Genomic DNA, 25,017 nt, shown 5'->3' with positions numbered 1-25,017 from the left:
CATGTCATTGGCATGGGCACTGCAGGGGCCCCCAGGGGCCCCACGACACCCCATACCGCCATCCTGTTCCTGGCGGCTCTGGGATGGCGGTATTGGGTGTCAGAATCCCCATGGCGGCGCAGCGAGCTGCGCCGCCATGGAGGATTCTTTTGGGCAGCGGAAAACCGGCGGGAGACCGCCGGTTTTCCACTTCTGACCGCGGCCAAACCGCCGCAGTCAGAATGCCCTGCGGGGCACCGCCAGCCTGTTGGCGGTGCTCCCGCCAACCCTGGCCCCGGCGGTCCATGACCGCCGGGGTCAGAATGACCCCCATAGTGATTACGTGTACACTACTGTTTTCAGTGCAGACCATTACATGACCACATCTACTTGTATTTGCTTTCTCTTTTTGGACTTTTTCTGCTTCCATCTTTTTTGCGATTTTTTTAAACTTCTCTTTGGAACTCTGTTCTTCTTGGAACTTTGCATCTGTGAGTAAGCCTTACCAACATGCCTCAATCTGGGGATGCACCAGTGTGTCTAAAAAGGCTGTTTTTGAGTAGCAGAAACTGGAGGAGTACATAGTGGCTCAACTGAAGCAGTTTTGTAAGGATCTTGCCTACCAAATCAGGAGCTCCGCCAGGAAGGAGGAACTGCAAAAGGCATTGAGGGCCTGGTAGGCAGCCAAGGAGGCTGGGAGGCACACACAATAGGAGGATGAGGGTGAATAGGTGCAGAGTGTTCATAATTTGGTAGTGGATGTACCTGTTCTGCCTGGGGGAGGGTCTCTTGGGCAGGTAGCAGTGTATCAACTAAGGGTCTGACTCCTGAGGAGTTGAAGGACAGTCAGGCAGAGAGGGTTCACCAGTCGGAGTTAGAGAAGCTTAAAATGGAGAAAGAAGAGAGAAAGTTGGCCATAGAGGAGAAAAAGATGTTCCTGCCTCATGAGCTCAGTTTAAGGGAACTAGATCAGAGGAGCCAGTCTAGTAGGGATTGTGTACATATTCCGATGGGCTTAGTAAAGGATTACAAGAGGGAGGATGACATTTATCTGTGGTTTAAGGGATATGAGTCAGCTCTCCACCTAAACATGGTCCCTGAATTACATTGGGGGGCGGGTCTGTGGCAGCATTATGAGGTAGAGGGCAGGGACACCCTGACATCTTTAGGGGATCCTCAGGGACTCGCCTACTATTCTATGAAGGATGCCCTACTTACAAGACATGGTCTCATCCCTGAGTAGGACAAAGAACATTTTTAGATCCTATAAGAAAAAGGATTCCCAAACTTGGTTGGAGTATGCAGACTCTTTTTGCAGGTCACTAGATGGTTGGGTGAAGGGTAGTAAGGTAACAACTTATGAGGGGCTTTACAACTTAATTGATTGGGAGAACTTGTACAGTCTTTGTTTTCCAGAGCTGTGCCAGCACCTAATTGACAGCAAGCTGATTCACCCCAGGAAGCAGACCGCTGGGAGAGTACCAGGGTCCAGAAGAGGTATGTGGGGTGCCACACCAAGGGTGGGCAGGGTCCCTATCAGAAGAAGGGGGGGAGGTAAGGGTAAACAGGGGCAGTTCTCTAAAGGGCCCCAACCTAGTTCCCAGGGTAAGGAATCCCAGCCCCCAGTTGAAAAGAAACCCTAGATCTCTACAGGGAAACCTGCAGAGAGGGGTACCCACAAGTGCTTTGCATGTGATCAGGTGGGTCCCATGAGGGGGCATCCCAAATGTCCCAAGGGGACACAGGCACCCACTGGTGCTCAGTCACAGGGTTTGGTAAGTGTACCTCTTGGGGAGAAGTTGGTTCCAGGTGGGTGGGAGCCAGCTGCGATGACCCTTGCCTCACTAGGGGACAGTGAGATGGTCCAGAGAACCCTTGTGCCTGAGAACACTAAAAAGTACAAGCAGTGTGTGACCATCAATGGACAGAGGTTGGAGAATCTGAGAGACAAAGGAGCCAGTGTGACTACTTTGAGAAGTCACCTAGTGTCTGAAAAGCAGGTAGATACCCATGTACTTCACCAAGTAGTTGCGGTAGACAACTCAGAGCACCTGTGCAGAGTGGCACAGGTTTCCTTTGAATGGTGGGGGTCTCAGGTGCCTTAAGCTGAGCTGTGAGCCCAACCATGCCTGTAGATTGTCTGCTTGGCAATGACCTGGAGCATTCCGCTTGGAAGGATGTAGAACACAGGTCTCACTGGAGATGTTGGGTTTGCCTGAGTGGGTGTGTGTGTCCACCCGGTCAATGGCAGCCGTGATCAGGAGACCCTGGAGCCTGAGAGAGTAGCCCAGGTGTCTGCCAGAAGGAGGAAGGGAAGGGGCACGGGAAACCCGCTCCAGACGTTCCCATGATCCAGGAGGAGGCTGAACATGAGGGGAATGCCCCAGAGCCTACAGGGGAACAGGTGGTTGAACTGGGGGAGGTCCCTGAGCTTAATCGGTGGCAGTTGAAAGGGGACCCATAAGGGAAGAATTTTGTGAGGCACAGAAGACATGCCCTACTCTGGAGGGTTTGTGGTAGCAGGCTCCAGAAAAGGCGTCTGGCAAGGAGTATGGTTCACATCTGATTTATTGGGAAGACGGTCTTCTATATAGTGAGCATAAGGTTGCTGTACCTGGGTAGAACTGTGCTGGTGGTACCCCAGAGCTTCCTACTGAGTCTGGCTCATGATATGCCTTTAGATGGACATTTGGGGCAGGACAAAACCTTTGAACGGCTTGTCACCCACTTTTACTGGTCCCGAATGCCCAGGCACTCTGATGCGCACTGCAGATCTTGTCAAACTTGTCAGGCAAGTGGCAAGAGTCAGGGGAAATGTGAAGCTCCCCTCCAACCTTTTCCTGTAGTCAGCACCCCCTTTGAAAGGATTGGTATTGACATTGTGGGGGCTCTAGATCCAAAGACAGCTGTGTGTGTTGGTACAAATACTTTACACATTGCCTTTGTGATAAGCCTGACTGCTTGTGCAAAGCTACCAAGGGGGTGAGCAACGGTTATCTAAGTGTGCATCTCCATTGCCCTCACTAGAGTGAGGGTCCCTGCTTGGACGGAGTGCAGACTGACTGCCAACCAGAGACGCAGTTTCTAGCAGTCCTATACACATGAGCCACTGTGCAGGACTTGGACCAGACCCAGAGTAGGATGTCTGTAAGAGATTCATTAAAAGGAAGTAGGAGTTCAGAAGTGGTGTCTCCTGGCTGAAGCACCTCCGCCAAGATGTTTGTCTTGACTGCCACTGTGGACAACTGAATGTCCAAGATCCCAGTCACCTTACTCACCAGGGACCAGGCCAGTGTGAGGTGCCAGTTCCTCAGACCAGTTGTCCTGCTCCTCATCACAGAGCTGTCCATAGACCCCTCTCATTCTTCTTCTTCTCCAGGCCTATCAAACAAATAAGGCACTAGCCCTGCTTCAGGAAGCATAGACCTAGTCGCATCGGAGTCAGACAACAACCATCAGGCTCCGTATCAGCTCTGTATCAGAACTGGGGGCAGTTCTGCCTAGGGGCAACGGCAGGGGCGTCAGCACTGGAACGGGCATTGAGGAAGGTCTTGGTCTCGCTGGCAGATCAGCTCCAGATCCAGCATGGGTTCCATGGGGCCAACTGTTGCTGAGAACGAACCCCCTGCCCTCTCGCGGAGTCTGAATGTGCTCCAGATGGCCAGGATATACAAAATGAGGTACATGGCTGCATATAACTCCTTCTGATGGGTGGGGTCGCTCTCGGACAATCAGGGAAGTGCAGAGTGGACCCAGGTTCAGCCGACTTGTGGGGCCTGGAGTGCCAACATTCCACGTTTTGTTGAAAGACTTTGATAGACCATCAAGGAAGGGCACCTCGAATGGTCCATGCGATCGGGACCTCGAGCATCACAGAGTCAATTGTCGTCGGCTGGCAAGGAGCTTGAAGGAGTGTTCCCTCAGTGCCGTCGGATGCATGGCACAGCAGACCTCTGAGGTCTTGGAGTTGTGGTCCAGCTCCAAGTACCACAAACCCATCAAGTGGTCACTGATATTTGCTTGTGACAGGCCCAACATAGTTTGAAATCAGCCGGTTTCTTGGGTGACATGCCTCACACTGGGAAAAAAGTTCTCAAAAAAACAAAAACAAATACAAAAAGACAACATGATGAAATAAGGAAAAAAGCCAGTCAAAAAGGGACCAAGGGGTAGCTCAGTCCAAATCATCACTATTCTGTGCTTAAATGAAAGAACTGACATCAGCGTGCCGGGGTGGAGCCTATATAGGTACTATGCATTTCACTTCTGGCACAGATAACACTGATGCACAGAGGAATGATGCCACCTACCTGCACACAGGGGTACTGTTCTAAAACCTTCCAGATCCAATCTGACGCCTGGGGAATATTCTAAGGTAAGGAATCTGCAGCTAGAAGTCTCTATCCGATATATATTGTATTCGAAACGGTGGCATACCCCATAGAGACTTTAAAAAAATCTACTGAAGAATTCCTGAAGTTTGACAAACGCTGGACTCCATAACATATTTATATTGCAAAAGTATACAAATTAAGAAGTGCAACAATTAATTTGCTTATATAACCTGATTCTACTTCCCTTCTAAAACACTGAAGCGTAATTTTGTATTTTGACATATTTCAATGTTTAAGATATACCATGTGGGTTCTAACGTCCTCTCTCCCTTCCCTATTATCACCCCTTGTTTATGTTCATTTTATTTTACTCTATTAATGTTTGTTGAATATATAGTAAGACATCCTAAATATTATCAGGTAATGGAACCTTTTAGTTAACTTTAGCCCAGTTTAAGCCACTTACGATATGAATGGAATGTAATATTAAGATTACTTATCGCTAGGCCTGGAAAACATAAATACAATAAACATGGTAAAAACTGTGCCCGTTCTTAGTAGATTTCAAGGAACAATATTACCCACTGCGCGTTTTTACTTGATGAGGCTTCTTCGACTATTAACATACTTGACGACTTACAGTTACGTAAACTAAAGTAAAACTAATTTATAGCCATAATCAAAGATTCATTCCTGTTTTAAATACTTCCAGGCACATTTGTATTTGGTAAGTCATGCGTCTTTGTTTAAAACATAGAAGGCAAAAGATTTCCATTTCTACAGCTTGATTGCTGCACGAAGTTTTGCAGAACGACCTCTCGGGTTATCTTGAACATCCTGGTCCTGTGGGGTTTTCACCTTCTTCTGAATGCATGTCCACCTTGTATTAGGGTTTGGGCCTGAGATTTCCTCCTGATCGTCTAACTCTTCATGACCCTTTAGCCGACGATGTATCTTCTGGCTAATAGACAGGTTTGGTTCTTCTGACATGTCTATGCCATGAAGAAACCTCTTTATGATACGGTCTTCTAATGAGTGAAAAGAAATGGCTACAAGTCTACCTCCAGGTTTTAGAAACTTCTCTGCTGTGAGGAGGCCAGCATACAGCTCATTCAATTCATTGTTCACAAATATTCTCAGAGCTTGGAAGGTTTTGGTTGCAGCATGTACCGGTCTCTGCAATAGGTCTTTTCTTGCATGCAGAGCTGCAGCTGGAAAAGCTCCTGCAATGTGCAAAATAATTGTATTATTACAATGTTGCTACCATACAGTATCTTTGTGCTACAAATTGAATACACTATAATAATACATCTATTGTTTTTGAAGTGGTGCTAACAGATATTACTATTATGCGACTAAGACAAAAGTGGGATAAAATAGATACTTTAACACACATCTGTGAATACTTGAAATGGAGGGTGAAGACTGGAAATTGTGCTCTAGTGGTTGAAAACTAAAGTAACACAATCCATTCTAAAGTGTTTGCATGTTATGACCTTGGCTCCTCAGCATGCAGATGAGAGTTCCATATGACGCATAAAGACCAAGTAGAGCTACTAGAAGTAACGTTCCAAGCACTGACATCTGCCAATTTTCTGCTTTAAAGAATGATGGGTTCTCTAGACAGACGTTGCCTTAAGTAATCTAACAAAGGAGGTGCCAAGCAGTCTTAAATAATTGCAACCTGAAAAACCTTTAGAAAGGCGAGATGTTTACATGCTTTAGGATAAAGGGATCAAGGATTACTGGGGCACTCTGAAAATTTCTGATAAATAATGGCAGGAGAGAGTTGAAATACACTTCCTAAGAACATTAAATTACTCTGGCAGTAATAATGAAATGGAGTGGGATTTTAATGGACAATATAGCCCAGCTACAAAGGGCTATAAGGCTATTATAACATTCTGCCACTAGAGGGTAGAATGTTCTAATAAATATAACAAAGTCCTCACGGAGCCCGAGGAGATTAAAATCCCTTTGGGCTCCATGATGCCTTTGTTCACAGCTGCTGCTGTGAACAAAGAATATTGGAATGTTGATGCTCCTGGCTTTTATCAGCCAGTAAAAGCCCAGAGCACTCCATGGTCTCCAATAGCGCTCCCAACATTCCAATGTTCTAATAAATAAAACAAAGTTCTCACAGGGCCTGAGGGGATCGAAATACCCTCAGGCTTCGTGAGGCCTTTGTTCACATCTGTTGCTGTGAACGAAGAACATTGGAATTTTGATGCTCCAGGCTTTACCAGCCAGTAAAAGCCCAGAGCACTCCATTGTCTTCAATGGAGCTCCCAACATTACAATATTCTAATATAGCCTTATAGTCAAATGTAGCGGGCTATTCTGGACATTAAAGGCCCACTCCAGCGTTAAAGGCCCGAACCAAAGGCGAGGGCCTTTAACAAGGGATCAGGACTTTAATGCAGGTACAGCCCAGCTACGGAGGGCTATAAAGATATTAGAACATTCTGCAACTAGAAGGCAGAATGTTCTAATAAGTAAAACAAAGGCCTCACTGAGACTGAGGGGATTGGAATCCCCTCAGGCTCCATGACGCATTTGTTTACAGCAACAGCTGTGAATAAAAACATTGTAATGTTGATGCTTTGGGCTTCTACAGGCCTTTAGATGCCTGGTGCAAACCATTGCTTTCAATGGAGCTTTCAACATTCCAATGTTCTAATACTATCTAAACTACAAAACTGAGTGTGTGAATGAATCCATCAACTGTATTAGGTTGGTTCTTACAAACATGGTGCCTAAGGTCTGCTGCATGCCAATTACCTCTTTCAAGAGTGCCCCAGTCTCCAACTTGCTACACCATTTATAAATTCCTTTTTCATCTCAGATTTGTTCTTCTCAGATTGCACCAAGTCTCCATGAAATCCCATACTTCCCCATATATTACTACTGCTCCCACGAGCTCCACACAAATCGCCCTGAAATAAGTAGGTTGACCTTTAATCCATTGGCCTCCTGAGCTTGAGGAGTATTTTTCTTTTTGAATTTGTATGAGGGTCAGCACACTTTGTTGGAGCAATGTTACCTCCTGTAGAAACTAGGGAACTACAGTGGCAAGCATTTGTTGGGGGCTCAAATACAGGTTTTCCAAGAAAATGGGCTATCAACGCGCTTCACTAGAAGTGACAATTTTTTAAGACTACTGAGGCCTTCACAGGCCTTCAAGATTGTCCTGTTGAGGCTCACAACGCTGAAAATTTCCAATGGCCATGCAAGTGTATTTTGATAATGTGTAAAACCACTCATGGAATCAATCAAATGCCACTGTTGTTGCTGAAAACGAAAACCAGTATCAATATCAACAGACTAGCAATTGTGGCTGCAGAAGCAGAAATTTTAATGATGATTTTATTAATTAATAATGTACTGATCATTGATGAACTAATATGTGAAAAACGGGTGACTTTTGTAAATGCTATGAACAAAAGAAGAGGGACCGGGAGTGTTGATGGTCCAGTGTACAATCTCCCAACAATAATCACTAAATAAAGGTACACTGTTCCGGGTGGCTGTCTCCGAGGGTAGGTCCAACAAGAAGGACCGGTGATCTACGATTTAGTGGCACCTTGAGTCCCAGAGACGCACTACCCATGGCACCTGTTCTCGAGTAGGGGGTGGGTACCTGTATCACCAGTTAACTTAAGTAAGTGCCCGGTCTCCTTGTATCTTGATTGATGATACGCACTTTAAAGAGGTCTCTTTATCTAGTTATGTAGGTCCTGATGAAGCGTCAATGGATCCGGATGGACCAATAGATGCGAAACATGTCGACCATAACATAGAGGTTCTTTTAAATGTTTAGGACGCTCTATAACATTTATCAACTTTTTGAAAGGTTTTTGAGCATAATCCTCAACCTAACTTTCAAATTTTTGTTTTTAACCTTGGTCTTCATCCTTGTTACATTAGACTGATTAAATGATGGTGTTTAACGGATGAATAACCAATTTTAACCTCTTTTTTGTTTTTGGTGGTGACTCACAGTATCCACACTTTGCACAGTTGAACTTATCAGTCACTATCACACAAATCAGGCTGAGAGCCCCCACTTCGGGGTGCTCACTAGGCATTGCAGAGCCGGCCTAGTGAGGAGCAATTCCCGATGATGATGCTAGTCATCCAGAGTGATGCTTGAGGGTTCTCGCTCCTGAGATTACAGGTCTCCCTTTTTTCATCTCTAATTTTGTCTTTTGGAACAGTGTACCTTTATTTAGTGACTTTTGTAAATGGCCACCATGATTCATTTTGTTTTCTACTAAGGCTTACTTTAGCTAAATTTGCAGTTGTTTTTCATTGCTCAATGCTCACTTAAAGGAGTGTGATTAATAGCTTATAGACGTGTAGACAGCTACCCCTAGTGGGATTTGGTGTTATGTCTCACAAGGCCAAACGTATTAGGTCATTGTTCGGGTTTACTGTCCTATTGTTTAGAAATTTTTTTACTAACGTGTGGTTTCTTCCTCGAGGATGGAAGTAGATGGCAAATATATTAGATGTTTATTCCTGAACCTAAGATTCGGACAAGATGAAACAATGGATCTATATCTGAGACGGAAGAGAAGAAGAAATTGTTATAAATTGAGTCTAGCTAATGATTACATAAATGAAATGTTGTCAAAGAAGAATTCAGTGTATTATGAATGTGTAACTTTTAGTTATCCAACTTTAGTTTTATTGTCTGAATTGTAGAACACCCCATGTCTTAACCAATCATGAGTTTTGTCAAAGTTAATATAATGTTCTGTCACCTATTCTTGGGAGCTATTGTTGGTTGGTAATAGAGAAGAAAGAGAGGAGAGAAGCAGACTAGACTTTGTGAGCTTTTCCAGCGATATTTTCAGAGTTAGATTAATGGGGAGTTTTGTAGTCATGTAGGCTTGAGGGATTTATAGATCGTCCTACTGATGGTTCCCTTTGCTGAAGTGATCTTCTGGTTGTTGTTCTATGGGTAATATATAAATTGCGTATAGTTATATGTGACTTTTGTTTTACAGGTACTATCTGCAACTCATAAATTAATAGTTGCATAATGATAATATTTTTGTTAAAACCCGAGTTAGTATATTTTCCTAAATTTGTGTTTCTAAATCTTTTACACGAACCCCAACACGTTAATGCTAATTAGTGTTTAGTGAGGGAATTCGTCTTTACATGCTCATGATTTATATTGACATTCTTTGATCTCTTGCTGAAATGTATTTTATTTCACTGTTGCAAATATTAGTGTTATTAAGTTGTGTTATAATACTTGAGTTAATTTGTTTACTTCCTTTGATTAAACTCAGATATATAAGGCGTACTAATCAGCAGTTGATGATTCTATATGCTTATCATTTATGTTTGAGAATCATTTTCGTGCCTTTAGCATTGATACATTTATAATCCTTCTTAATAAACTGGTGTGGTTATTGTATAGCGATTAGATTATTGATTTTTTGTTACTGATGTTTATTATGACATGCATCCTTGACATCCTCTCAAATCAATGTTGTGTCGATCCATTGGCCTAAGGTGCGAAATCCCCTATTTAGTTTGAGGCAATAGCTAGGATTTATCAGCGCTGCAGCATGGCTGAAGGAGATTTAAACCTCTAGCCCGAACCCATAACAGACTTTGATGAGGTCACAGAAAGGATGAAATTGGGCAAACCTGAGATACACAAGTCCCCTCAACTGGATACCAACTGGTAACTTAATAGTGTATCAAGTTGTATTTGTACAGAGTTTGACATATGTTTTTTTAACACAAATATGTAAATCCACAACAATTTAAGAATGTGTCTGGAAGAAACATCATGAATTATAAAACAATTCTGATAACCTCCGTGCTGACGGAACTTGCCACTGATTGGCGATAAAGATGGCAAAAGAAAAATATGCATGAAATCATTTACCTTTATCTAGGATAAAATCACTTGATTTAAATGTGTAATGCATAGAGGCATGTCATAGTTGTATAGCAACGCCTGCAATTTCCTTATTATAGTCCACTTTTGACATCACTAGAAAACACCCTCTTTTATAAGTTACACAGAAATTGAAAGTAGTCACGTAGTTTGGTGACCTCATTAAGGAACTCAGCCTTCACCCGGCTTCCTCAATATAGTCATGTCCATGACTTACAATATACCCCTACAATGTATGGCAGTTAGTAATTATCCCACACTTTCAACAAGCATAGACGCTATATGTACAGCCCAAAACCAAGAACAATGGGAGCTCGTTTGAAGCTAATTATGTGGAAAATGGTAGACAGTGGCTGGTACAGGGAGTTTCTAAAATCTCTGTGGTTCTCCTTCTGTTTCTTCCTGTTTAAAGGAGAGCATTTTAATCTCAATGTGCGGAATAGTCTCAGTGGGTGGCAACTGGGTCCCAGGCTATAGTGGCTGTTAAATGAATGCCTTATATCTCATGACAGGCTTTTGCATGGTGTTTTGGATTACACCTCTGTAGTGTTGGGGAGCGCCTCCGACGGGATGGAAAATCTAGTGGTCAGGCAGTCAGGTTTCTGGTTAGCTAAACGACTTTATTGAATAAGGAATGTCCCACAACAATAGCATGAGCAGCCAGAGCGAAGTGCAGCAGACAACTGCTAAACACATAGCAACCAAAATCACTATACATTCTAAATAGAGAATATTCTAAGTTCTAACAAGATAGCTTGTACATATACCATTATAATATGTACACAACCTTGTTTAAAAAATGGCACTACTGGGCAGCAGACTACACTGCAACATTAAGACAGATTGTCGACACAAGAACATGCCTTCGTATTGTTCAATCCCGATGTGGATTATGAATGATGAGGCCCATGGCTGGACACGGAAATGCCTTGTCCAATAGAGGAGTATATGGGAGAAGGCAAGTTCTACAGATGAAGATCAGAAATAGCCAAAAATTAAGGGCAACTGAGAAAACTGTGATACATAGAGTATCAAGGTCAGTGCACCTTTCCTTAGGCCTAATTGTCCACTTTTACTATTTGGAGAAAGCCCACCTTGGTAAAGTTTACACGATTATTCCACCACATCCCCCACAAACCTAAGAGAAGTGTCACAGTTTTTGCTATCCATAACTGAAAAAAAAACGAACCCACAGGTCTTCAGGAATCTTTGATGCAGACTATACATGCATGTACTGAGGGGTGATGTTATCCTTGTCTTGAACTCGACGCAAGTGTAATCTGTGGTCTTTAGAGTTCCAAGCCCTTCATGAGAAGACGAAGCATGGTCACACTAAAAGCTTGTTGACTGAGATATGTGAATTTACACTACTGCTAAGTGACTATGTTTTCTGGCACACCATGACTGGTGGGTACAATCACCAATCCAAACAATGGGGATGAGGGGACACAACCTGCATCAAATGACACTCAATCCAGTTGATATCAAGGGTGCCCAAGATCAATCCTAATCACTGCCACGTATGTCAGTTTCCGCAAGATGAAGCTGAATGGTAATCATGCATGTCTCCAACATATTCATTAGAGTTTACTCACTTTTTAAAGCTTCAATCTTTAAGGGGCTGGATCTCTGAAATGCACCTAGATCAGAAACGCAGTATACTGCTCCATGAATGAGTACAGTAGCTGAATAGTACACATCACATGTTCAGCAAGAGAATTCATATAATTTTCAGATCTCTTCCTCTTCAGAACATACTGTTACCAGATAATGCACTCAGAAATTAAATGATTTCAATATTCACTTGAAAAATCAAAGGTTACAGGGATGTTCACATTTTAAAAGTACAAAATCATAGAAATTCAGCAATTAGACTTATTTCAAGTTACTATAACTCGTGCCCTAAGATACGTATAACTCATTCCGGCCATGCACAGTTTTTTATGAACAATTCTACATCAAATGTTACAGTGATATTATTAATGATGTTATAAAAGATGTCATGAGTGCTGTAATATCTGGGGTAATTAGCGGTGCAGGGCGAGAGCTATATAGTTATAGTTACCTTAGGGCACGAGTTATAGGTACTTGAATACAATGTGAGCCTAACTATAATGTCCCTGTAACCTTTGGTTTTGTAAGTGAATTTCTATGTTTTTTTAAATTCTATTTCCTAACTATAATGTCCCTGTAACCTTTGTTTTTTTTCAGAGAATGTCAATTTTTTTTTATTACATAAAGTAACTTGAATTACTTTACATTAATCCAACCATCACCCTGCATGGCCAAGGACCGTGCTTGGCAGGGGCTGGCCAAAAGATCTGGCCTGTGGCCAACCCCCAATAACCACCCAACCCTGCACGCCCCAGGCCCTGCCGACAACTCCCATAACCACCCAACCCTGTGCCATTTACAATGAGAAATGTTCTGACAAATAGAAACAAAATTTATTTGACAAGTAAAAAGAGTGAGATCACTTTTCTGTATTTAACTTAATTTTTTTGTAGTTGAAAAGAATTTAAAGCTCAGATGAATGATAACTGACACACCTAGACTCGAACCCTCAACCTTCTGTATGAGGGTCTAAGACCTTAACCACTAGGCCACAGATGACTCCTTAAGAGTGCACTGTCCAGACATCTCTATAACATTTAAGTCAAAGATGGTGATGGGAAAAAAGACGTACATGTTCCATCACTAGGAATGTTTAACATTCAAAACACAAGTAAATAAAAGGGCACACTGTAATGAGATAGCAGGATTTGAACTTTCAACCTATTGAGTGACAGTCGAAGAGCTTTACCAGTAGTCCAGACGTGACTGTCATGCTGCGCATCAAAAGGTAACTGTAACATGCCAACCAAACATCTTGCTTGTGTGCAGCTTTTGAAGTCATTCTATGCCGAGACTATTGCAATAACAATCTCTCTCTCTCTTTTCCATCCCTTTATGAGATGGGACATGGAGAGAGAAAAAAAGTGACCGGACGGCAGGGGAAGCCCTGCTTTAAATAGCAGCTCCCTGCTTGCAGGTGCAATGTTTTCATCTGTTTCCCTGCACACGTTAGCGTGCAGGGAAAGAGATAAAAACTCTGCCTTCAGCAAGTGAGAGCTGTTTGATAGCTCCTGCTTGCTGAAAGCGAAGTTATGTTTGCCTTTGCTTGGCAGGCGGTGTCAACTCAGAGTGTAGCTGTCACCCACCCCAGATGTGTATTGAAAGCAGGCTACAAGGCACACAGAGTAGTGTGAGCAGAGAAAAGCCCACTTTCTAAAAGTGGCATTTCTAAAATAGTAATGTTAAACACCACTCTACAGTTAAAGAGGATTTATCATTATCATCCCAAAGATATGACACATGAGGCAGCTACTCCTTTCAAATCCGGAATTACATCTTAAAAGTGTATTAAGGAATTCTCAGTGCTAGCCTTTGGTGGGAGAAGGCCTCACAGTAGTAAAAAATGAATTTGGCTTTTTGTTACCACTAGGACACAAAGCTTAAAACTATATGCTCTGCCTTTTTCTTAGACAACACCCTTCCCTTAGTTAATAAAAGGGGAGTTTAAGGCTTGACAAGTAGTTTGAAATGGCAATTCGAAGTGACAGTAAACTTCACACACAGAACCTGCAATCGCAGGCCTGAGACAGGTTTGAAAGGCTACTTGTGGGGGTGGCACATTCAGTGCTGCAGGCCCACTAGTGTGGTGCTGTGAGCACAGGACCCACGTCTGGGCATACCCTTCCCACTTGGGGTGACAAACGTAAAAAGAACAGATGATGGACGGAAGGCTGAACAATGCAAACATTCATCTACAGTCAAAGAAGATCTGGGTTTAATCCATCGTTTTTTTGCTCACCAGGCCACCCCAGTTTGGACCCAGCCATATGCAAATCAGTCTTGACCCTGTTCCTTGTGGGAACAGTCCAGCCCAAACTGCCATTTCAGGTCCTCCCTGGACTGGAAACAAGCATCCTAGGACTGGTTTCAGGGTATCACCCTTCATCAGCTAAGCTAACTTGAATCCAGTGGTGCAGTGAGCACGGGACCCATGTCTGGGCATATCCTTCGCACTTGGGGTGACAAATGCAAAAAGAACAGATCATGAACGGAATGCTGAACAACGCAAACATTCACCCACTAGTAGCATTTAATTTAGAGGCCCTGGGTGTATGGTATACCACTTAACAAGGGAAATACAACTAAATAAATATGCCAATTCTACCATTTTTAGGAGAGAAGCATGTGCACTTTAATTCTGGTCGGCAGTGGGAAAATGTTCCTTAGGTCAACAAAAAGAATAGGCAATAATATGAGGCAAGCAGGCAAAATGTTTGGGGGAAGACCACCCTAAGGATGACAGATCTAACAGGTAGACATCCAGTTATTAAGGTTTACACATTTTTGGTTTCTGGTGACCAAGCAAACACATCATGAACTTAATTTGCTCTATATTAGGATATCTGTCATAATTACACAATACAATGGGCTGTATTGCATTTGTCCTCTAAGGATGAGTAGAGTTGGGGTGTTGGCCCTGGCAGTTTTGTACCTGTGACCTACAGGATTCTGTGCAGGTGGTCAGTTCACTATGCTGTTAATAGCCGTTTGCAGGAGGAACGCTGAAAGCACTGAATATTCACTGGCAGTATTTAATTTGTTAACCTGAGTGTGGGCCAGTGAATGAATAACTCTTGGGTTGCCCTCAGCCCACATGTACATTATCAGTCTTCCTTGGACCGCTTTCTTGTTAAAAGCTGAGACTCTTCATGAGGTGCCAGGCTTCATTTTTCTACTTGTTACAAGTCTGAATTAGTTTAGTAAGGACATTTTTTATAAGGAAGGATCATTTTCACCCTTGAAGCAACAACTGGTGCAAACTTAAAATTGTAAATAACTATTTTTTCTAGTTATAGTAATACTTGAACACTGTTTTCTACAGTTTTGTAAGGTAAACTACTAAAATCTACCAATGTTGGTAACCATCTGTGCAAAAACTAGAGTAAACATAAATTGTTTCCAAACTCCTAATAGGAGCAAGTGCTAAAACAAGAGCAAGTGTTACTTCCAAGCAATATACTATTAACTCAAGGGTCAAATCACCAGGAGACAGTAACAGTTACCCTACATAGGGTGAGGAGACAATTGCTGTATTTTCTTGCCTTAGAACGGCACACAAAGCATGGCAGAAAACAAAAATGGACCTGATGCATAAGGAGTTGATGCCGGATGCATCACAGCAAAAAAAAATAAAAAAATAAAAAATAAGCGGGTTATAAACATGGCACACACTCTGCGCTCATCTCATCTGTTCCTTCAGCAGACCATCCACACTATTAGATATAAGGACAGTGCAGAGATCCCCAGCAAACAGGCAGGGAGTTCTAACCATGACACATGATCCTTTGCGTGGGAAACGGATACAAGTGCCTGCACTGATCAACTGTCTGGCAGAGGCGCCCACAAATGTCTAAATAAGCCATTAATTTAAGCCACACAGTCTTAAACAACAAGTTCTGTCATGTACAGACCAGTGGGAACTCAAACACCATGTATGCATGAAATGATCTTACATGATAAAGCATAAAATCTAGCTATGTAATGGTATTCAAAGGGGCATATCTTGAGAAGTAAAGGATCCAGTATTACACAATTTTCTATAAGACAATCCATTACGTAACAGAAAATATTACAAAAAGATCGGTAAAAGGGGGATGGTAACCAGTATCTAGTCTGTACCAATACAATCTACAAAAACATACATACACTCAGGATTCCTGATTTTCCAAAGATCATCCTAATAAAGTTAGCTACTTTACTTCGAAAGAGTTCAATTTTCTAGTGTATTACGGACTAGTTTAGTTTTGCATGTATTTCATTTTCTAGTTGAGGAACCAGTCTGGACATTGGCGTTTCTATCGCTACCTTGATCAATCCTTATGGTTATTGCAGTCCTTCTGCAGGCCCTTCTGTTGGGTTATTTCTTCTGCATCACGATCACCTCTGCTTTCTTTCAGCATGGGCTTTTTTCAGTTTGTACTATTAAATATTTTAGCTGATGATCTATGTCCATCCCTTTCAAGTTCTTGGATTGGGCATCAACCTCTAACATTTGTTAGATATCACAAGTTGTACCATGGTTACAGGGAAGAACATCAGTTGTGCTCATCTTTCCCCACGAGACCCAGTAAAATGCTCACTACCTGAGGCTTTTGTTCTCACTCATGGAGCCACTCAAAATATTCAAATTCTACAATCCAGATGGACTTCTTTGGTCACATATTGTTTCATTTGCTACGCATGGCTCACAGTTGGCTTTTAAAGCAGGGCCTATAAGAAGAGCTCCTGAACTGCATCATTCTAAAAGGGTACGCTCACTTGCATGCGGACTAAGGCTTACTTTGACGGAAGCTGAGGAACTGCATCTGTTTTTGAGGGTTAGACCAGGACCACACTCAGAGGTCGGGCCATGCATACCATAATAAGGTGGTGGAAATTGCTGCTTTGTCAGCTGACAACTGTGCAAGCAGACACACAATCACTGCACACCAAGAGATGTCAGCTTCACTGAAAGGAGAGAACTAAAGATCGAAAATGTGGCAAATAAAAAACTAAAGTTTGGTAAAGGAGGCACCCACTTGAGTTTGCATGGGTACAAAATCTGCACTGATACCGGATGTCATCGTTATTGAAAGCATTCACTTGCATGTTTTATTTTATTAACATTGGGGTTTTTTTCTGTTGTGTATTCGGAACTTCTGAAGATGTTTTTGAAAATATGTATGTTCATCACAAATTCCCAAACGCTAAATCTACCTCCTTTTGCCTCCTTACCCCCTCATATTGCTGCCTCAGTCCAAAGTACCACGTGTCTACTGACCCTTTAGCCTTCTTTGCTCATTCCACAAATCAATCTCCTTTATTCCCCCTTCAGCCTTTTTTCGGGATTAACCAGCTGGCTGTGCCATACCCAGTGTCCCTCTGCCATCCTCCTTGTTTAATCCTATCATGTTACTGGTATATAGTACGGCACCCTGGATATGAACTGCTGTCTTTACGTTCAGTAAATTTTGCATGTATGCATAAAGTTGCTCTGTACTTTCTGAATCTTATTTATTTTTTTTTTTTATTTTTTTTTTTCCAGTGGAACAACTATTCATTTATACAATTCTTTTCATATTTTGATCAAATGATAAAAAGAGCCCAACTCTACATATAACATCAATCCTCGACAAAACTCAAAATAAACAATATACGTACATAGACTCATATAATTGCAAATCATTATAAAAATGATATAAAGTGTACTTCGATCATCCTTCTTTCTTTTCTGGATATGGTTGTTAAATATATTTCACATAGTAATCCAAATGGGAGATGGTTGTATCATGCCTACATTTCAACAAAAAGGTTATTACTATTTCTATTTAAAAAGAGATGTGTATCATGAACAGTCCTCATGGGTCCAATTTAATATTTCTCACAACCCCTCCTGAAGTTAAAGGGCCGACACATTTTGGCCCAAAATAATTCTGGGCCCCCTCAGGACTATCAGACAAGGAAGTACATGACTAGACTGGAGAGATAATGTTCAAATTGCCACAAAAGTATCCATATGAACCAAATGCTGTTGAAAAACCTAGAAGAAAGAGAGAGTGAGCCACTCCTCATTTATTTTAGCCTTCTGAATTCTATTATAGAGCGCCATTCATTCATTAACAATTGAATCCAAGGGACTTGCTACAGTACCAAAGTTGTATCCCTTAAGCAAACTAGCCAATTGCAACTAATTTCTAGTTTTTATTTCAGTCCCGACTTCTTCTACTTCCACGGTAAAAGCTCCCAAAGTAAAATTATCTCAGCAGTGTGGGCCGCTGGCTCGACTGCTAAAGAAAGCCTCACATCAATGGCAGCTTTAGACTGAAAGGTTACGCTTTCAAGGAATGAGGATTAAGATAAGTCTCAGGGGAAACGTTACAATTACAAACTCAGTTCGCCCCTTAGCCCTCGTTAACATCGCCCTCTTGACTAAGAAGAGAGACTCAAGACAGGGGGTGCACCTTTGTAACTCCCAGTCTGCCTAAACAGACCTGCTGAGGCGTTGAACGGTGCTTAATCATTGGACTGAGGCATAGAAAAGATCATTGGAACAGTTTCACATAGATACCCAGCAGTAAGCTTAGCAGGGGAGCAGATTTAGACTATTCCCTGCCAATTTAATAATGGCGACCACATTTCTACTCTTTTCTTTGAGCCCTGCACATTTAGGTCCATATTTGCTGCACGGAGAGCAGCATTCAACCAATCTGTATAGCTCGGCGAGTGCTCCTTCAACCATTTTTTACAGATTTCATTCCGTCCCGGCACAATTACATAGAACAAAAATGAACGATTAGTTTTGTTCACCCTTTTCCCTATTCCCTCATCCTGGAGCTGCCCAAATATAATTAATGGGAGTGATAAATTAATTTTCCAGCCTAACATAGATGATAATGCCCTAAAAACCTCCTCCCAGAACAACCGGATAGCGGGGCAGTCCCAGAACATGTGTATATCCGTTGCTCCTAACCCGCCACATTTTGGACATGTAGGAAAGTCCTTTTTTTTGCCTGATCACCCCCACTCTTTCTGGATAGGTACTGGTGGTTACTGACTCTTGGCTGTGCCCTGGGTACTGCTTACCAGTCCCAGGGCCAGTGCTCTGTGTAAAATGGATATGCAAATTAGGCTAATTATAATTGGCTAAGTTAACCTACCTATAAGTCCCTAGTATATGGTAGGGCATGTAGGTTTAGGGACCACAGCATAGGTGGTGCACACCTAGGTGCATTGCTGAGGTGCCCAGTGTCATTTTAAAAGCAAGCCTGCCTTGCTGGCTGCTTTTAAATTAAAGTTATATGCAAATTCGACTTTGGAATTAAAGTTACTTCCAAAGTTTTAAACTACCTTATTTTTACATATAAGTCACCCCTAAGGTGTGCCCTATGTGCCCCTAGGGCTGGGTGCCATGTAACTATAAGCAGGGACTTTATAAAAATAGATTTATAAGCCCTGGTGAGGTAAAAACAGCCAAATTCGTTTTTCCCTCATTGAAGTAAATGGCCTTCATAGGCTAGAATGGGCAGACTTTATTTTTAATTTTAAAGTCTCCTTAAATGTTACATACCAAGAATTTGGTATCAAATTGATTGTTATAATAAATCCCACAACTTCCAGTTGTTGGATTTAATATAACTAGTGCAGGTAAAAAGTTTAGACTTTACCTAAAAAGTTGCCAATTTCAGCTCTGCATTGTTTTTGCTGCTGTGCTCTGATTGGCCAGCCTGCAGCAGCTTCTGCCAGGCCACTTTTATGAGGTGTGAAGTGGCCTGGCTTTACACAAAGGAATGTGCTTGGGGGAGAGAATCTCCCCTCAGCAGATGGGGAAGCAGGAAGGGGGAGGGCTGCCAAACTGGTCTTCAAAGGCAGAGAAGGACATCTGGAGCACCCAGCAACACCCCCACATCCTGCAACCCCAGACAGCTAGGTGCCCCCTTGATTAGATTAGGAGAGGGCAGGAGAGGGGTGTGTTTATGATTTTTAGCCACACCAGTGGGTGGGTTCAGCCAGATCTCTCCTCCAAAAATCAGATTCATCCATTTTGGATTTTTAGAGACTATTGCCTTCTGGGATGGATTTTTGCCACACTTCCCAGGAAGTGGTCATCATAGGGGGACGACCCTGTCCCTGATTGGAGGACCAGGGCCCCCCTGCTTTTCACCCAGGAGCAAGGATAAAACTGGCAGACCTGCACCCACGCCTCAGATCCCCACCAAATTTCAAGAAGAAAGAACTACAAGGAGAAGAAGGACTGCCCTGCTGGACCCCTGGCCTGCACCTGGACCCTGCACTCAGAAAGACTGCACCAGCTGCACACTTGGGCTTCACCACAAGAAGGACTTTGCCTGGCTTCCACTGGTTCAAGGAGGGACTCCCTGTTTGCTACAGGTGAAAAATTGCTAACCAGAGTCCCCTGCACCAACTCCTGAAAAAGTGACCAGCTGACCACTGCCCAGTGGCCAAAAAGGAGTTTGCGCCAGGTGCACTCTGGGAGTTGAAGTCCGCACTTCCCAAGGACCATCACAGAACTTCTGGACCCTTGGGGTGAGCTGTGGACCCCAAAAGAACCTTAAAAGAACATCTGGGTGAAGCCCCAGAAGTTTGGAAAAGATTGGAGAAATTTTGGAAAAAAGCTCCATAAAGTGACCGACTCGACGCGGAAATTCTAGCCGGCTTGCCTCAACCGCGACCCGGCCTGACTTCGTGGTTCGTCCCGGTCAAGAAAAACATCCGAAAAAGAGACTAAGTCCGAACGTAAAAAGTTGACCGGGACCTTCCAGCCATCGTATCCGAGAAGGGCTCCACGGACGTCGGATCAAGATCCAGGTTTACCCCGGTCGAAGGATTTTCATCTCGAAAAAACGACTAAGTCCGAAGGTAGAAATCACCACCGAGGAAACCGACTTCGCGTATCCGGACAAGGGCTCCAGGAGGTCGGATCCAACTGGCAGGTTCGTCCCGGTGAAGAAAAACTTCAAAATAAAGACTAAGTCAGAAGGTAACTTTTTAACCGAGGCCTCCCGCGACCTGTAGCCGAGCAGGGCTCCATCGCGGTCGGCCTGAAAGTTTGACTTTGTCCCGGTCCTGGTGCAACCAGATGACCCGATTGGCGCTTTTTGTTTCTATGCGCTAGAAAATAATAATACTTTAAAAATTCATATCTCCGGTTCCCCTGAACCGATTTTAATCGTTTTTGTGTCATTTTAAAGATAAAAATATAAGCTATTTTTATAAATTGGTTTTGGATTTTTAAACTGTTTCCTGTGTTTTATTTAATTACTGTTTTGTGATATTTGAATGCTTTACACTTTGTCTCCTAAGTTAAGCCTTGACGCTCGATGCCAAGCTACCAAGGGTAGAGCTGGGATTAATTTACTGAGACCTAACTGTACTTTTGTGGAGGTTTGTGGCTTGTTGCTAGGTGTAGGTACCTACCTGCCCTATCAATAACCCATCTTCCAACATAATTGGAAGCAGCGACGGGATCCTGTACTTGTGTTCAATATCACGTTACAGTTTTAGATAAAACAAATTAAAAATCCTTTAAATTGTCCTAGTGCAAAAATTGTTTTTAATTTTTAATTTAAATTTTTTTTAAAATTAATTTGGATTAATTTCAATTATTGAATTTTTGTAATTTTTCTAAATTCTTGTTTCCAATTTTTGCAAAAAGCTTTTGTTGACACAAAACTAGGGAACCATGGAGCTTGATCTGGCTAGCCTACCCACACTGACAGTAGTCCAGCTTAGGGGGTTGTGTATTGAGAGGGGGTTGCCTGCAACCACTAATCTCAGGAAGGAAATCCTGATTAAATCCCTGACAGCATGGGCTGAGGCCCAAGAGGTAGAGACAGAGGAAGCTCCAGAGGAGGAACCAAAAGAAGATGATGCTAACTCTAACCACTCAGGGGAGGAAAGGCATCAGACCCCAAGTGAGGAAGAGGAGGAACGGTCCTCAGTGGACACAGTCACTAGGGGCAGACCCAAAGCTAGTGGTAGGAAGAGGGTCCTTTCAGGAGGAGAGAACCCATCCATCAGAGAGAGAGAGCTGGAAGCCCAGCTAGCCTACATAGCTTTGGAGGCAGATAAGCTTGCCCTAGAAAAAAAGAAGTGGGCAAGCAAAGAAAAAAAAGATGGAAGCAGCGAGAAAGAAACTGAGGTGTCCCTAGGTGGGGGTTTTGCCCCAAGATTACCCAAAGGGGTGGTTCCTGCCTATGTAGAGGGGGATGACATCGATAAGTGGCTGGGGGCCTTTGAGAGGGCCCTCCAGATGAGGAAAGTCAAGCCTCAGTACTGGGGTTCACTCCTTTGGGAGTTAGTTCCCAACTCTGGGAGGGATAGGCTCCTAACCATGAGTGGGGAGGATGCAGACTCATACCCCAGTATGAAGAGATGCTTGACTAAAAAGTTTGGTCTAACCCCAGAGCAGTATAGGCTTAAGTTTAGGGACACCCAAAAGACAAGCACCCAGTCCTGGGTGGACTTTGTGGACATTTCAGTGAAAGCACTGGAGGGCTGGATACAGGGCAACAGGGTAAGTACCTTTGAGGGGCTGTACAATTTGATTATGAGGGAGCACCTTCTAACTAATTGTGTCCAAGAGAGGCTCCGCCAGTATCTAGTAGACTCTAGGTTGACCAACCCCAGAGAGCTGGGGGAGGCAGCAGATGACTGGTTAAGAACTAGAGTTAACCAGAGACCCCCAGGGGGTGATCAGAAAAAGGGAGGACATGGTTCTTCTCAGGGGAAGAACCAGGGGAAAGATGACAAAAAACCCAAAGAGTCCTCACAAGAGTCCCCAAAAACTTCTCAGGGAGGGGGAGCCCCGAGCCAATTCACTTCTAAAGGGAAAGGGTATCAGGGAAAGAATTTTGATCCTGCTAAAGCAGGAAGGTTTCAGGAGCTTGCTAAGGCCGGCAAGTGTTTTGACTGTTATCAGCCAGGACATAAAAGAGGAGATGCTATCTGCACCAAGAAGCCCCCCAATGGTGGGCAATCCCAGGGGATTGCTAGTGTAGGGTTGGGGGTGGAAGTTGGCCCAGGGGTGGAATCAGGGTACACTGAAGTCACCTTAGTATCCGTGGGTGGGGTGGACATTGCAACTATGGCCACCTTACCTCCCATCATGCAGAGGTATAGGCAGAGGCCTAAAGTCAATGGGACTGAAGTGGAAGCTCTGAGAGATACAGGAGCCAGTGTGACAATGGTCACAGAAAAGCTGGTTTCTCCAGAGCAGGTCTTACCTGGTGTCTTCCACCAGGTGACTTATGCAGATAGCAGAACCAAACTCCATCCCATGGCTATGGTGAGTCTGGAATGGGGAGGTGTGACTGGCCCTAAAAAAGTAGCTGTAGCTCCTGCCCTCCCAGTAGAGTGTCTACTGGGAAATGATCTTGAAGCATCTGAATGGTCAGAAGTGGAGAGAAGGGTCCATGCAAAGATGCTGGATCTCCCTGAATGGGTGTGTGCTGTGACCAGGTCACAGGCAGCACAACAGGGAAATGCTGGACACTTGGACCCTGGAACAATGGGCCAAGCCTCCAAGAAGAAGAGAAAGGGCACTGGGTCTGGCTTACCAGCCCCAACAAGTACAGAGGGTCAGGAAGAATCCAACCCTGAGGGGGAGGATCTGAACTCTGAGGGAGGGACACCTTCCCTGCAAACTCTGCCTGACTTGGCAGAACTGCAAGGGGCAGGTGGGCCCACCAGAGAAGATTTGTGCCAGGGACAAAGAGAGTGTCCCACTCTTGAGGGCCTGAGGCAGACTGCTGCCAGGCAAGAACAAGGGGATACCAGTGGTACCCACAAGGTTTACTGGGAGGATGGAGTTCTCTACACTGAGGCTAGGACCCTTAAAGAAGGGGCTACTAGGAGAGTAGTGGTCCCCCAAAAGTATAGAGAATTCCTCCTTACCTTAAGCCATGATATCCCCTTAGCTGGTCATTTGGGACAGACCAAGACCTGGAACAGGCTGGTCAACCATTTTTTTTGGCCTGAAATGTCGGAAAAAGTCAGGGAGTTTTGCAGCTCCTGTGTCACCTGTCAAGCCAGTGGCAAGACAGGGGGCAAGCCAAAGGCTCCCTTAATTCCACTGCCAGTGGTTGGGACTCCCTTTGAGAGGGTGGGGATTGACATTGTTGGTCCCCTAGACCCACCAACTGCTTCAGGTAACAGGTACATTGTGGTGGTAGTGGACCATGCCACCAGGTACCCTGAGGCAATACCCCTCCGGACAATCACTGCACCCACAGTGGCTAGGGCCCTACTCGGTGTGTTCACCAGAGTGGGATTCCCAAAGGAGGTGGTCTCAGATAGGGGCACAAACTTTATGTCAGCCTATCTGAAAGCCATGTGGGAGGAGTGTGGTGTTACTTATAAGTTCAGCACACCCTACCATCCACAGACCAATGGTCTAGTGGAAAGATTCAATAAGACCCTGAAGGGCATGATCATGGGTTTGTCTGACAAACTCAGGAGGAGGTGGGATGTCCTCCTCCCATGCCTGCTGTTTGCCTACAGGGAGGTGCCACAGAAGGGGGTTGGATTCAGCCCCTTTGAGTTACTGTTTGGGCACCCTGTAAGAGGCCCATTGTGCTTGGTGAGAGAGTCTTGGGAAAAGCCTCTCAAGGAAGCCAAGGAGAATGTGCTAGATTATGTACTAGGCCTGCGGTCTCGCATGGCTGAGTATATGAAGAAGGCAAGCAGGAACCTGGAGGCCAGTCAGGAGCTCATGAAGCTCTGGCATGATCAAAAGGCTACCATGCCTGAGTATCACCCAGGACAGCTGGTGTGGGTTTTGGAGCCCATGGCTCCTAGGGCACTACAGGCCAAATGGACTGGGCCCTATCCAATCCTGGAGAAAAAAGGTGAGGTCACCTACTTGGTGGACCTTGGCACCCCCAGGAATCCTCACAGGATCCTGCATGTTAATAGGATGAAACCCCACCAGGACAGGGCAGACATGACCATGCTGATGGTCACTGATGAAGGGAAGGAGGAGGAGGGTGAACCTCTGCCAGACCTCCTGTCCTCAAAGGAAAAAGATGGGTCAGTGGAGGGAGTGGTACTCTCTCCCAAACTGACAGATCAGCAACAACAAGACTGTAAGCAAGTCTTGGGACAGTTTGCTAGTCTGTTCTCCCTGACCCCTGGACTCACCAATTGGTGTGTCCATGATGTTGACACTGG

The 25,017-nt window shown here is 43.9% G+C and overlaps 1 protein-coding gene across 2 annotated transcripts in view; it reads right to left on the bottom strand.

Moving 5' to 3' along the window:
- Nucleotides 1-4,472: 4,472 nt before the first annotated feature.
- METTL15 (methyltransferase 15, mitochondrial 12S rRNA N4-cytidine) overlaps nt 4,473-25,017 on the bottom strand; it is a 759,979-nt gene continuing 739,434 nt past the window's right edge. Inside the window, exon 6 of one of the 2 annotated variants that reach the window (XM_069221973.1) lies at nt 4,473-5,536. In XM_069221973.1, coding sequence (XP_069078074.1) covers nt 5,091-5,536 — 446 coding nt within the window. In that variant the 3' untranslated portion in view covers nt 4,473-5,090. The remainder of the gene's footprint in view (nt 5,537-25,017) is intronic. The other variant, XM_069221972.1, reaches the window with a different exon arrangement.

Source organism: Pleurodeles waltl, chromosome 3_1 (genome assembly GCF_031143425.1).
Source record: "Pleurodeles waltl isolate 20211129_DDA chromosome 3_1, aPleWal1.hap1.20221129, whole genome shotgun sequence".
NCBI lineage: Eukaryota > Metazoa > Chordata > Amphibia > Caudata > Salamandridae > Pleurodeles > Pleurodeles waltl.
Note: the sequence above shows the minus strand (reverse complement) of the source record. Positions and strands in the feature narration are given on the sequence as shown.